At 38.7% G+C, this 14,047-nt stretch overlaps 1 protein-coding gene across 1 annotated transcript; it reads left to right on the forward strand.

Moving 5' to 3' along the window:
• The first annotated feature begins 893 nt into the window (after nt 1-893).
• LOC131705166 (CD48 antigen-like) lies at nt 894-9,067 on the forward strand. Its single transcript, XM_059007412.1, has 4 exons — nt 894-1,154; nt 7,884-8,195; nt 8,455-8,745; nt 9,060-9,067. Exons 1-4 carry the CDS (start codon nt 1,067-1,069, stop codon nt 9,065-9,067), a joined length of 699 nt encoding a protein of 232 aa, XP_058863395.1. The 5' UTR covers nt 894-1,066.
• The last annotated feature ends 4,980 nt before the right edge of the window (nt 9,068-14,047 follow it).

Consider the following 14,047-nt stretch of genomic DNA (forward strand, 5'->3'; position numbering starts at 1 on the left):
ATGTGAGCTTTTAATAAACTCAGCCAGCCGGGAAAAGGAAACCATTCAGGTTTAAAAAGAAAAAAAAAAAACACCTGCAGAGGAAACTGAGAAACAACCTTCTGTGTTAATGGATCTCTTAAACCTTAAAAACAAACAAAAAAATGTAACAGAGACAGACAGACTGCTATTTTTAATAATCAGATTTAGTAAGATTTCCTAATCCTTGGGATTAAGATATTTGTGAGATTTATAATTAAAAAAAAAAAAAAAAATAGCATTTCCATGCAGTGTTGACCTTATCTATAAAACCATAATCAGGGAACAAAATGTTTGTTTGAGCAACACAACTGGCTGGGTTACCCAAAGCTCATCTTCATACCAATTCTTTATCATGCCTTAGTAGTTTACCCAGCAAATACATAATGGTATCATAAAAACGTTATGAAAACATTTGGCCAAACATCATGACAATATAATGTATAATATTTTAATGATGTGAAGATGTAGGGGCTCAGAAACATTGTATAAGTGCGTGGTGCTATAGTCTGGACATCAGTGCTAGTTAGAATCCAGACTATGCCATCGCCGACTGTGGCCGGGGGTTCCCAGGGGGGGCGGTGCACAATTGTCTGAGCTTGAGCCGCCCAGGTGGGGAGGGTTTGCGTCGGCAGGGCAATCCTTGTCTCACCACTGCGCACCGGCGACTCCTGTGGTGGCCGGGTGCCTGACTGCCTGCCTGCCTGCCTGCAAGTTGTCTGAGTTTGCTCAAGGGTCTAACTAGTTAGCTATCTGTCTGTCTATCAATCTAGGGGGTAAAGTATCTGCCTGCTTGTTCAAGGGTCTAACTAGCTTTCGCACCTAGGATTGAACCAACATAAACAAGACCCTCCGGTCAGGAGTCCAGAGCCCTCCCTCCCCCAACACTAACCTCTACTCTACACTGCTGCCCAGCTATAAAAGGATACATTTGGTGTATTCAACAATAGGCAGGAAATCACACAATGCATCTGGTTTGAGATGGTGAAAGCAAACGAAACTTAGGTAGGGTACTTCTTTTTGTTTTTTAAGCACACCTGTAACTGGTATGGAATGGAAACTTGTCTTGTCAGAAAAACATAAAATGATTTATTTTTGGAAAAGCATAATCCTGTTGAGCATTTCATGTGGCAGGGGTAAGCTTAATATTTCTATCTGGTTTTACATGTTAGATTTACGAGTTTAATTAGGGATTGCATAGCTATTGTAACTAAGTATCTATCTCACTCTACTATCATCAATTTGTTCCCAATTGTAAATTTTAACTTTTCAATGAAAGTTTTAAAAGTAAAATATGAAGAGCTTATTCATACCAAAACGAGTTCAATGCCAATTCCACACATTTCCAGATATTACTAGATTTACTCCTGGAGGGGTAGCCTTATTATCACGTAGTGTAAAAATCTTCATGCAAAATACTGCAATATTTCACTTGTAACTTGTTTGTTTTATTGTTCCTACAAACATAGGCATTAATAGTATCAAAAAAATAAATAAATAAATCATCAATTTACCAAAAATAGTGAAAATGGATATAGAGCATTTTGGAATGAAGCTGTGACCATTCATCCATTATCATAACTGCTTATTCCTTCAGAGGGTCATGGTGAGTCGGAGCCCAACTCGGCAGACACAGTCCATCGCAGGCCACCACACACACACACACACACACACACGCACAGGGCAATACAAGGCGGGACTACACCCTGGACGGGAGGCCAGTCCATCGCAGGGCACATTGCAAGCAGTCAGTGACAATTCACAATTCTCTTCTTACCCAACAATGTGTATTAAGCAAACATTTATTTTTTAGTTTTTACAGTCAAACTCACAGGGAATTTCCAGCTCATTAAATCTCATTAATAACATCAATTTATCAAAAACAGTGAAAATTGATATATAACATTTTGGAATGAAGCTCTTCATATATACACAGAGAGAGAGAGAGAGAGAGAGAGAGAGAGAGAGAGAGAGAGAGAGAGAGAGAGAGAGAAACTAGTACTAGCACTACTAGTAGAAACTAAACTAAACACAGTTTTACACTATCTAGCTATCAATATAAAGTGTCTATAGTAAGTGCCGTTTAGAGAGAGGGGAAAAGAGAGGGGGGGAGAGAGGTCAATATGAGCCGTCTAGAGAGAAAGGGGAAAAGAGAGAGGGGGGAGAGAGGTCAATATGAGAGAGGGGAAAAGAGAGAAGGGTGGGGAGAAAGAAAGAGAGGGGAGAGAGAGCTTAATTACAGTGGTACAGGCAATAATGGAACTGAGAACAAGCTAGGGAAGTTAAATGAAAATGGGGAAACTAATCCCACATTGTATTTTAAAATCCTAATTATCCTTGGTCAATGTATAGAAGACTGTCAGTCCTGAAAGAAAGACAGAATGAAAGAAAAAGAAAGACGAGAGAAAGAAAAAAGAAAGATAAAAAGATAAGATAGAAAGAGAAAAAAGGACAGAGATAGAGAGAAAGAAAGAGTTAGGAAGGATGAAAAAAACAAAAAAACAGAGAGAGAGAGAGAGAGAGAGAGAGAGAGAGAGAGAGAGAGAGAGAGAGAGAGACATTTTAAAAACAACAGGCTTGTTTGACAGGAAATACATTTTCTTACACACTAATGTGGTTAACAACTAACTCAGGTTACACAGGAAAGGCTAGCTCACTGCAGTCAAAAACTAATAAAAGCAAGCACCTTCTCGAACAGTGTGCTCTCAACCCTGGTAATGCAGTACACCCCCCCCCCCCACCCCCATCTGTTCATTTAGACACTAATGCATTTAGGATCAGCATTGTTGAGTAGTGCTAGTACTAGTTTGTTTTCTCTCTTTCTTGCTAATTTAAACAATGTTATCTAGTATGCTAGTCTTATATATAGATAGCTAGATAGTGTAAAACTGTGTTTAGTTTAGTTTCTAGTAGTAGTGCTAATACTAGAAACTAAACTAAACACAGTTTTACACTATCTAGCTGTCTATATATAAGACTAGCATACTAGATATAGACAGCTAGATAGTGTAACACTGTGTTTAGTTTAGTTTCTAGTAGTAGTGCTAGTACTAGTTTGTTTTCTCTCTCTCTCTTGCTAATTTAAATGTCTCTTATTATCTAGTATGCAGTTTATTAACAATTTCACAACTCTTAACATGTAAGGCTTAACAAACTATTAATGAAGGTTTAAAGGGAGGGAGAGAGAGATGGGAAAAAAAATTAACATTTCACTTTATTCACAGATTATTATTATGATTATTATTATGCATTTATTGCAGACACTTACCATCTTCCTCTTGTATTTGTACTGCTCTAGATTCAGTGTCTTCGTTGTTTAGTGTTGTGTTGGGGAATTGCAGAGGACCTACTGAAAAGGAAAGAAAGGCAGTGTTGAGTAGTGGTTAGGGGGACTCTGGACTCCTGACCACAGGGTCTTGTTTGTGTGGGTTCAATCCCAGGTGGGGTGGGAGGAACACACACACACACACACACACACACACACTACTGCTATACCCTTGAGCAAGCAGGCAGGGACTTTACCTCCTAGATTGCTCAAGTAGTAAAAACAAACCAACTGTATATATAAATGTGTAACTGTATGTAAAAAATAATAATGTAATATAAATGTAACAATTGTAAGTCACCCTGGATAAGGACTTCTAAGAAATTAATAATAATAATAATAATAATAATAATAATAATAATAATAATAATAATAATATTAATTTACACCAAAGAAAATGACTGTGACAGAAAGCAGCAATGAATATGCCCAGTTCTCCTTTTAGTTTCAAATTCTTTTTTTTCAACTCATTTTTTATTGACTAATGGAAACAATGACTCAAGTTTCTCCTTTAGCTTTCTGTAGTTAATTTCAAAATGTCAGACTAAAAGGAGAAGTTGTTTGTGTTTGTTACATGTTCCCATATGTTGCTACTACACTGTTTAAAAGAGATATAAAGTGAGAAAGAGAGAGAGAAGGAAAATGCATCACACAGTACTGTGGTTAGAAATGAAAGCTCAGGTTACACAGGAAAGGCTAGCTCACTGCAGTAAAAAAAAAAAAACAAGCACCTTCTCGAAGAGTGTGTTTCTCAAGACTGGTCCTGCAGTACCCTGTAGTTTCTAGTAGTAGTGCTAGTACTAGTTTGTTCTCTCTCTCTCTCTTGCTAATTTAAACAAATGTTATCTAGTATGCTAGCCCTATGTATGAATAGCTAGATACTGTAAAACTGTGTTTAGTTTAGTTTCTAGTAGTAGTGTGTGTGTATATTATATATATATATATATATATTATATATATATATATATATATGTACACACAGTACCTATACTAAGTCTACACCCCCTTGAACTTTTTTCACATTTTGTTGTGTCAGTGCCTCCGAGTTTCATGCATTTAAATGAGGATTTTTTCCACTTATCTACACAACACTGTTAAGGGGAAAAAGTTTTTACTGAGAAATTATATATATATATATATATATATATATATATATATATATATATATATATATATATTAAAAATACAAAACTGAAAGATCATAATAGGATGTGAATACTTGGTGGAAGCACCTTTGGCAGCAGTTACAGCTGTGAGTCTGTTGGGATAGGTCTCTACCAACTTTCCACACCTAGATTTGGCAATATTTGACCATTTTTCTTTACACAACTGTTCAAGCTCTGTCAATTTCCTTGGGGAGTGTTGATGGACAGTAATCTTCAAGTCATGTCACAAATTTTCAATTGGATTTAGGTCAGGACTGACTGGGCCACTCAAGGACATTTACCTTCTTGTTCCTTAGCCACTCCAGTGTAGCTTTGGCTGTGTGCTTTGAGTCATTGTCATGCTGTAAGGTGAACTTCCGTCCCAGGTTCAGCTTTCTGGCAGAGGGCAGCAGGTTTTCCTCAAGGACTTCTCTGTACTTTGCTCCATTCATTTTCCCTTCTATTCTGACAAGTGCCCCAGTCCCTGCCGATGAGAAACATCCCCATAACATGATGCTGCCACCACCACCATGCTTCACAGTAGGGATGGTGTTCTTTGGGTGATGCACTGTGTTGGGTTTGCGCCAAACATAATGTTTTGCATTTAGGCCAGAAAGTTCCATTTTAGTTTCGTCAGATCACAAAACTTTTTGCCACATGGCTACAGAGTGTTTTTTTTGCATACTTCAAACAGGATTCAAGGTGGGCCTTCTTGAGTAATGGCTTCCTTCTTGCCACCCTACCATACAGGCCAGATTTGTGGAGTGCTTAGGATATTGTTGTCACATGCATACTTTGACCAGTCTTGGCCATAAAAGCCTGTAGCTCTTGCAAAGTTGCCATTGGCCTCTTGGTAGCCTCTCTGATTAGTCTCATTCTTGCTCGGTCATCCGAGGAACCATCGTTTCGCCTACTCGACGGCGTACAAAAACCCTGCGTGATGAACTGAAGATTTCAAATTTTGATTCATCGGTCCATAAGACCTTCTTCCAGTCTTCAGTAGTCCACTGGCGGTGTTTCATGGCCCAGGCAAGCATCTTTTTCTTATTTTGCCATCTTAGCAATGGCTTTCTTACTGCCACTCGACCTGTCAAACCTGCAGCTCGAAGTCTTCTCTTCACAGTTGAAACGGAGACTTGCTTACTTCGACCAGTGTTAAGCTGTGCTTGAAGCTGTTGTCCTGTGAGCCGCCTATCACGCAAGCTGTTGACTCTCAGAAACTTGTCTTCTGATTCTGTTGTGGCTTTGGGTCTGCCAGACCTCTTCCTGTCAGAGTTTCCTCCAGTTTCCAAGTGACTTTTGATGGTGTAGGAAACTGTACTCACTGACACCTTGGCTTTCTTTGCAATTTCTCTAAAGGAAAGACCTACACTTTTAACCCTTTGCGGTCCATTGTCGGACCTGGTCTGACATTGCAATTATTCCTATCAGGTCCATTGTCGGACCCTGTCCGACATCATTATAAAAACGCAAAAAACGGGTTTTAGTTGTTTTTTCTCCGGAAAAAGTCGAGAAAACCATTCAATGAACAACAGGAGCCGAGACAAGTCGAAAAAAAAAAAAGCTGTATCTCATGAATAGTCATACATGGCCCTGGTATCAGATAACGGGGCGGTCGTAAGTAAACAAGCTGGCTGCCTGTGAGTCAGCGCACAGAGAACACGGACATTTGCAGAGCTTTTTTGAGATGTCATAGTAATAAAATAATGACTTGATCGCATTATTGAGGGGTTTGGTGATGAAACGAGTGATCAGGAGATGATTGATCGGTATGTACGACTATTATTATTATTATTATTTATTTCTTACATAGGTGAAAGCTATAGCGAACGAAAGGGTGGGGCGGGGCTGGAGATGCCTAGTGAGTGCTTTGTTGATATGCAGGGCCATTTAAACATGTTTGACTGTGAAAAAAAATACTTTTAAACAGCGCGTCTAAAATTAACTGCGCGTGTGAAAATAAATTAGACCTGGCGTGCCTGACGCGCATTTAATAAATGGACCGCAAAGGGTTAAGGGTTATAATGGCCTGTCAGTCTTCCTTTGTTAATTGCCTTTTTCTCGCCATTATGAGAGCAATATACTACTTCCTGCAGTACAATACTGTCCAAATAATGCTTAAGAGGGTGTAGTAACACAGTCTGTTCCAACACTGCTTTTATACAGACAGAGGGTTTGTAAGTAATCAACAAAAGTTGGGACACCTGTAGGAATTGTTAGCATCAACTTTCAAGGCTTAATTTACTTCCATTGCTGCAGAACAACTGTAAGTTGTTAACCCATTACTTGTTCCCTGAAAAAGGCCTGTTTGTATAACTCTGAAATGTACATTATTTTTCAGTTTTTGGTAACCTAAACTTTTTTTTTTAACCTCTGGCAGTTTACCGCTTACCTTTGTACCATTTCAGGTTATTCACTGGACTTGAACTGCTTAAATTTCAATAAAAACTGGAAAAATGGAGGTGTTCTAAAACTTTTGACCAGTAGTATATAACACACATACATTATTATTTATTTCTTAGCAGACGCCCTTATCCAGGGTGACTTATAATTGTTACAAGATATCACATTATTTTTTACATACAATTACATTTTTTTTTTTTTACACTATTATTTTTTTACATACAATTACCCATTTATACAGTTGGATTTTTACTGGAGCAATCTAGGTAAAGTACCTTCCTCAAGGGTACAGCAGCAGTGTCCCCCACCTGGGATTGAACCCACGGCCCTCCGGTCAAGAGTCCAGAGCCCTAACCACTACTCCACACTGCTAATGGGATTTACATATACAGTGTCCCCCGGATTTATTCATACCCTTCATAGACTATAATGGGATTTAGCAAAATAAATGCAAGTGTACGTTCAGTATTTGTTGCATAAATGAATGAAAACAGTAATTTTTTCAGACATTCAGTATTGTACTTCGTAAAAGTATATTTGTCCAACATATTTGCATGTTTTTTCAATAACTGAAGGTTCAAAATTATTCACACCTTAAACAATAAAATGCAATTAACTTTGGACAGAAATGTTTTTGCGATACCCAACACTGATAGTCTTACAATGTTTCATGTTTGCATGGATTTATGCAAAGAAAACATTACGTACACTTGTTTTATTTTGCTAAAAACACCTTTGTGTTACACAATCAAGGGTATGAATAAATCTGGAGGCAGCTGTATATACTGTAAAACTGTTTAGTTTCTAATGGTATTTATATAGAGAGAGATATATACTGTAAAACTGTATTTATTTTAGTTTCCTTTCCCTACAGAACTTCATTCAGAACTACATTTCCCATCATCATCTTCCGCTTGCTCATGTATCTATGTGTGATGGGGGTGATGGTGGGAAATGAAGTTCTGAATACGTTTTTGTTCTGTTTTACACAGCAGAGCCAGTAGCCCAGCAGGTGAAAGGGATTGTGGGTGAATCGGTCACTTTGACTGTGGAGATACCAAACCTGCAGCCTGACACTGAAATTGACTGGAGATACGGGTCTGAGAAAACAGACTGGCTGATTGCAAGGGTTCAGAGAGGGAGAATTGAAGTTTATGAGGACAGATACAAAGCGAGGCTGCAGACAGACAACACGACAAGCGCTCTTCAGATTAGCAGACTGGAGAAAGAGGACAGTGGACATTACATTGTGGAAGTGTACAGAAAAATCAAATTCCAGAAAATATTCCTTTTGTCCATTTACGGTACGTATGTATTAAAAGTGCTTTGAAATTTAGAGCACTAGAGTGGGGCTGTATCCAGTAAAGGCATTACTCTGGCTTTATCTGTCTGTCTGTGTCTGTCTCTGTCTGCCTGGTTGTGTGTGTCTCTGTCTGCCTGGTTGTGTCTCTGTCTGCCTAGTTGTGTCTCTGTGTGTGCGTCTCTGTCTGCCTGTGTCTCTGTCTGTCTACGGCGAGTGAAATGCAGGAATTGAAAAGTCTGTTTTTGTATTTGTCTCGATAGATGCAGTTCCTATCCCTCAAGTTAACAGGAGCAGTGAAGCCAGGGACAATGATTATTGCATTCTTCTGTGTTCAGTGACAGAAAGCAACAATGTGCTTCTATCCTGGCAAAGAAACTGGACTGAAGTGACTCAACCGAGCTCAACAAGCACAACCCGACTCCAACTGTCCAACTACGAACTACAGGGGGAGAACTCTACCAACACATACGCCTGTGTGGCCAGCAACCCAGTCCACAATCACACAGTAACCTTCATGCCTTCAGATTACTGCCCTAGCACAGCGATCAAAGGTATTTCACTCACAGGGAAGCATTGTAAAAGCACAGAGAGAGAGAGGAGGGACAGTGGTAAAGTAAAAGCACAGGGAAACAGTGAAAAGCACACAGAGAGGAGGGACAGTGGTAAAGTAAAGCACAGGGAAAAAGTGAAAAGCAGAGAGAGAGAGAGAGAGAGAGAGAGAGAGAGGAGGAGGGACAGTGGTAAAGCACAGGGAAGACTTTCTATCTAGCACCCCCTACTGTTCAGTTACTATATGTAATTACTCTTAATTGAACATACAGTCTCCCTTAATGCTTACATTTATCTCATTTGGCCCATATTTAAGGTTTTTAAGAGATCAATATCTGAAAAGCTTCTTCATACCAAAATGAGTTCAATGCCAATTCCACACATTTCCAGATATTACTATAGATTTACTCCTGGAGGGGTAGCCTCATTATCATGTAGTGTAAAAATCTTCATGCGAAACACTGCAATATTTCACTTGTAACTTGTTTGTTTTATTGTTTCTACTAACATAGGAATTAATAGTATCTAAAATAAAAAAAAACACATACATTTACCAAAAACAGTGAAAATGGACATACAGCATTTTGTACAGACTGTAGGTAAGTGTGTCTAGTGGCTATTCCTCATCATTTGTAATTCCTCTGTGTGTGTTTTCTCTGTACAGATTCTGTATCCAGCTGGCTCAGCACTGAGCTGATAGTGAGAGTGCTGCTGTTCACACTGCTGACTGCAGCCCTGATCACAGTGTGTGTGTGGCTCTACAGGAACTGGAACAACCTCACCACACACGGGTACTGGAGGTATACTGTAGAACTGCCAGTGAAGCACGGGGGAGCATTGTGAAAACACATAGAGAGAGAGGAGGGACAGTGGTGAAGCACGGGGGAGCATTGTGAAAACACAGAGAGAGAGAGAGAGGAGGGACAGTGGTGAAGCACGGGGGAGCATTGTGAAAACACAGAGAGAGAGAGAGGAGGGACAGTGGTGAAGCACGGGGGAGCATTGTAAAAGCACAGAGAGAGGAGGGACAGTGGTAAAGCACAGGGAAGCACTGTAAAAGCACAGAGAGGATGGACAGTGGTAAAGCACAGGGAAGCATTGTAAAAGCACAGAGAGAGAGAGGAAGGACAGTGGTAAAGCACAGGGAAGCATTGTATAAGCACACAGAGAGAGGAGGGACAGTGGTAACGTAAAGCACGATGTGATAGGTGTTACAGAAACTTGGTTGTCTGAGAGTGATGGAGACAAATATAATATTAGTGGGTGCACACTGTATAAGAAAAACAGGCAGGACAGAAGAGGCGGAGGGGTAGCACTATACATAAAAAAAGTCTTGAAGCCCAGGTGTTCAATCAGGACAAAGAAAACAATGCAGAATCAATATGGGTCAGAATAATGGACAAAAATGCAAATGGCATAATAATAGGAGCATGCTACAGACCGCCAAATTCAGATGCTGAGCAAAATAATCTGTTATACAATGACATTCGAAATGCATGTAGAAAAGGAGAAGCCATACTAATGGGGGATTTCAACTTCCCCTGTATAAAATGGGAGAACCCGGTGGGGAGCACGACGGACGAAATTGAAATGGTGGAAATGACAAATGACTGCTTCCTAACGCAATTTGTCAAGGCACCGACTAGAGGGGAGGCATGCCTTGATTTAGTCTTTTCAAATAATGAAGACAGAATAAATAAAACAGAGGTCAGAGAGCCATTGGCAAACTCAGACCACAACATGGTCTCATTTGAAGTATTTTTTAAAACCCCAAAAGTAATGACTAAAGCTAAGGTTTACAATTTTAGAAAAGCAAACTATGAAGGTATGAAACAGAGACTAACAGAAGTAGATTGGAGTAAAATAGAGAAAACATCCACGGAAAAAGGATGGCTGTTTTTTAAAATGGTAGTACTAGATGTGCAAAACAATTACATCCCAAAAGTAGACAAATCTAAATCTAAAACAAAATGGCCAAAATGGTTTAATAGATCAATTAAAAAAAATATTCAGCGAAAAAAGGCACTTTACAGAGCGTTGAAAAGGGACCAAAAACAAAGTACACAGAAAGAGTACTTGGAACTGAAAACACAAGTCAAACAGGAAGTTAGAAAGGCCAAGAGAGAGATGGAAATCAATATTGCTAAGGGGGCTAAAACCAATTCCAAAATGTTTTTCCACTATTATAACAGCAAGAGAACATTCAAAAGAGGAGGTTAAATGTCTAAGAGACACAAATGGCAAAATCAGAGATGAAGAAAAAAAATAGCAAATATATTAAATGATTACTTTTCACAGGTTTTTGCAAAGGAGGATACGGACAACATGCCCCACATGTCAACCTGTTCCTATCCAATTTTAAATAATTAGCATAACAGAGGCAGAAGTGTTAAAGGGACTAGGAGCTCTTAAAATAAATAAATCCCCTGGGTCGGATGAGATCCTCCCAATAGGACTCAAAGAAATGAAAGAAGTTATTTACAAACCGCTAACCAAGATCATGCAACAGTCTCTTGACACAGGGGTTGTACCGACAGACTGGAAAATTGCAAACGTAATACCGATCCACAAAAAGGGAGACAGAACCGAACCAGGTAACTACAGACCAATAAGTCTGACTTCTATTATATGCAAACTTATGGAAACTATAATAAGATCCAAAATGGAAAATTACCAATATGGTAACAATATCCTGGGAGACAGTCAGCATGGTTTTAGGAAAGGGAGATCGTGTCTGACTAACCTACTTGACTTTTTTGAGGATGCAACATTGAAAATGGATAATTGCAAAGCATACGACATGGTTTATTTAGATTTCCAGAAAGCATTTGACAAAGTCCCGCATAAAAGATTATATCTCAAACTGAACGTAGTAGGGATTCAAGGAAATGCATGCACATGGATTAGGGAGTGGTTAACATGTAGAAAATAGAAAGTACTGATTAGAGGAGAAACCTCAAAATGGAGCGAGGTAACCAGTGGAGTACCACAGGGATCACTATTAGGTCCTCTGCTATTCCTAATCTACATTAATGATTTAGATTCTGGTATAGTAAGCAAACTCGTTAAATTTGCAGACGACACAAAAATAGGAGGAGTGGCAAACACTGTTGCAGCAGCAAAGGTCATTCAAAATGATCTAGACAGCATTCAGAACTGGGCAGACACATGGCAAATGAAATTTAATAGAGAAAAGTGTAAAGTATTGCATGCAGGAAATAAAAATGTGCATTATAAATATCATATGGGAGATACTGAAATTGAAGAAGGGAACTATGAAAAAGACCTAGGAGTTTATGTTGACTCAGAAATGTCTTCATCTAGACAATGTGGGGAAGCTATAAAAAAGGCCAACAAGATGCTCGGATATATTGTGAGAAGTGTTGAATTTAAATCAAGGGAAGTAATGTTAAAACTTAACAATGCATTAGTAAGACCTCACCTAGAATATTGTGTTCAGTTCTGGTCACCTCATTACAAAAAGGATATTGTTGCTCTAGAAAGAGTACAAAGAAGTGCAACCAGAATTATCCCGGGTTTAAAAGGCATGTCGTATGCAGACAGGCTAAAAGAATTGAATCTATTCAGTCTTGAACAAAGAAGACTACGCGGTGATCTGATTCAAACATTCAAAATACTAAAAGGTATAGACAATGTCGACCCAGGGGACTTCTTTGACCCGAAAAAAGAAACAAGGACCAGGGGTCACAAATGGAGATTAGATAAAGGGGCATTCAGAACAGAAAATAGGAGGCACTTTTTTACACAGAGAATTGTGAGGGTCTGGAACCAACTTCCCAGTAATGTTGTTGAAGCGGACACCCTGGGATCCTTCAAAAAGCTGCTTGATGAGATTCTGGGATCAATAAGCTACTAACAACCAAAAGAGCAAGATGGGCTGAATGGCCTCCACTCATTTGTATACTTTCTTATGTTCTTATGTTCTTATGAAGCATTGTAAAAGCACACAGAGAGATAGAGAGGGACAGTGCTAAAGTAAAGCACAGGGAAGCATTATAAAGGTGTTGCGTTTGCTCGGACAAACACAAAAGTAAACATGTATTTTATAAAAACACTATATATGTTTGTATGAGCTGTGGGGTTTAGACTAGCCATAGAAACTGGAAACTTGACTAGTGTATATTAACATATAAAAATGTATCTGACCCTCTGCTGATTAAGACAGCATCACTTTTCAACTGGACACAAAAGATAAAAACAACCATCCTTGTAAGTCATGTCGATCACTGATGTCCAGGCTTGTTTGAAAAAGTTTAAAATATTCTCTTTTGAGGAGATGGTTTATTCAAAAGGTCAGTGCTTCCCCTTGCACAATCTCAGACAAAACACCTATCGCAGTAGGTCATTTAAAATCTCAACTCTCGGAGAATAAGGAGAAAACCTTTTCATAAGTAAACTTTTTCTTTTATAAACAGAAAGAATCTACATTAGAGACAAAAGCAAAAAGAACAGAATAACTATTGATCAAATACATACCCTTGATTGTGTAACAAAAAGTTGTTTTTAGCAAAATAAAAACAAGTGTACATAATGTTTTCTTTGCATAAATCCATGCAAATGTCACGGGACACTCTTTTGGGGTTAAAATTCAAACAGTAGCCAACTACGCCACCTAGTGACTAAATATATGGGGCACTAGGACCCTAGCAACACTAAAACACAGGTTCGTAATTATGACCAGTTGGAACTCAGAACAGATCGACCATGACAAGAAAGGCAGACAGTTGTACCATTTCACAATAAACAATGTTTATTATCCTTATAAAAATCATTAAAATATGATAATACAATTTCTATAGTACCAAGGGTTACCAAAAATAAAAATAAAAAAAACACAAGGCACACACCAATTTACTAGTGCACAAAGTATCAAAAGAAAATAATAAAAGCACCCACTACTTTGCTAGGGTGCAAAAGTATACAAAAGAAATGAATTTCAGGCCAAAGTCACAATAGACACCACTGGATCCTCATCAACCGCTCCAGGAAAAGGTGCAGCTAGTGACCCCCCCACACTGGTGCCAAGCTCCTCCCTGGATATGGCAGGCACCCCCCCTGGAGACAGAAAAAAAGCAACAGCACTGAGTGACTCACAATTATGCAGTATACAGAACACCCCAACAGAGATTAAAATATATTTCTTTATAGTTAACTATACCAATCCATATATTTAAGAGCACAACCTATAGCCACAGGTAATTTAAAATGCAACACCCCAAAATGCCACTCTATCATAGATATTTATATCAATAGAACAGGTGCAAGAACCATAAATTACAAGTT

Source organism: Acipenser ruthenus, chromosome 35 (genome assembly GCF_902713425.1).
Source record: "Acipenser ruthenus chromosome 35, fAciRut3.2 maternal haplotype, whole genome shotgun sequence".
NCBI lineage: Eukaryota > Metazoa > Chordata > Actinopteri > Acipenseriformes > Acipenseridae > Acipenser > Acipenser ruthenus.

Excerpts from the sequence above, each read along its gene's own strand:
- LOC131705166 (XM_059007412.1), top strand. The coding sequence starts at position 1,067 with ATGGAATGGAAACTTGTCTTGTCAGAAAAACATAAAATGATTTATTTT. Across the intron at positions 1,155-7,883 it reads GAGCATTTCATGTGGCAGGG|CAGAGCCAGTAGCCCAGCAG; the intron begins GTAAGCTTAATA and ends TGTTTTACACAG. Across the intron at positions 8,196-8,454 it reads ATTCCTTTTGTCCATTTACG|ATGCAGTTCCTATCCCTCAA; the intron begins GTACGTATGTAT and ends TTGTCTCGATAG.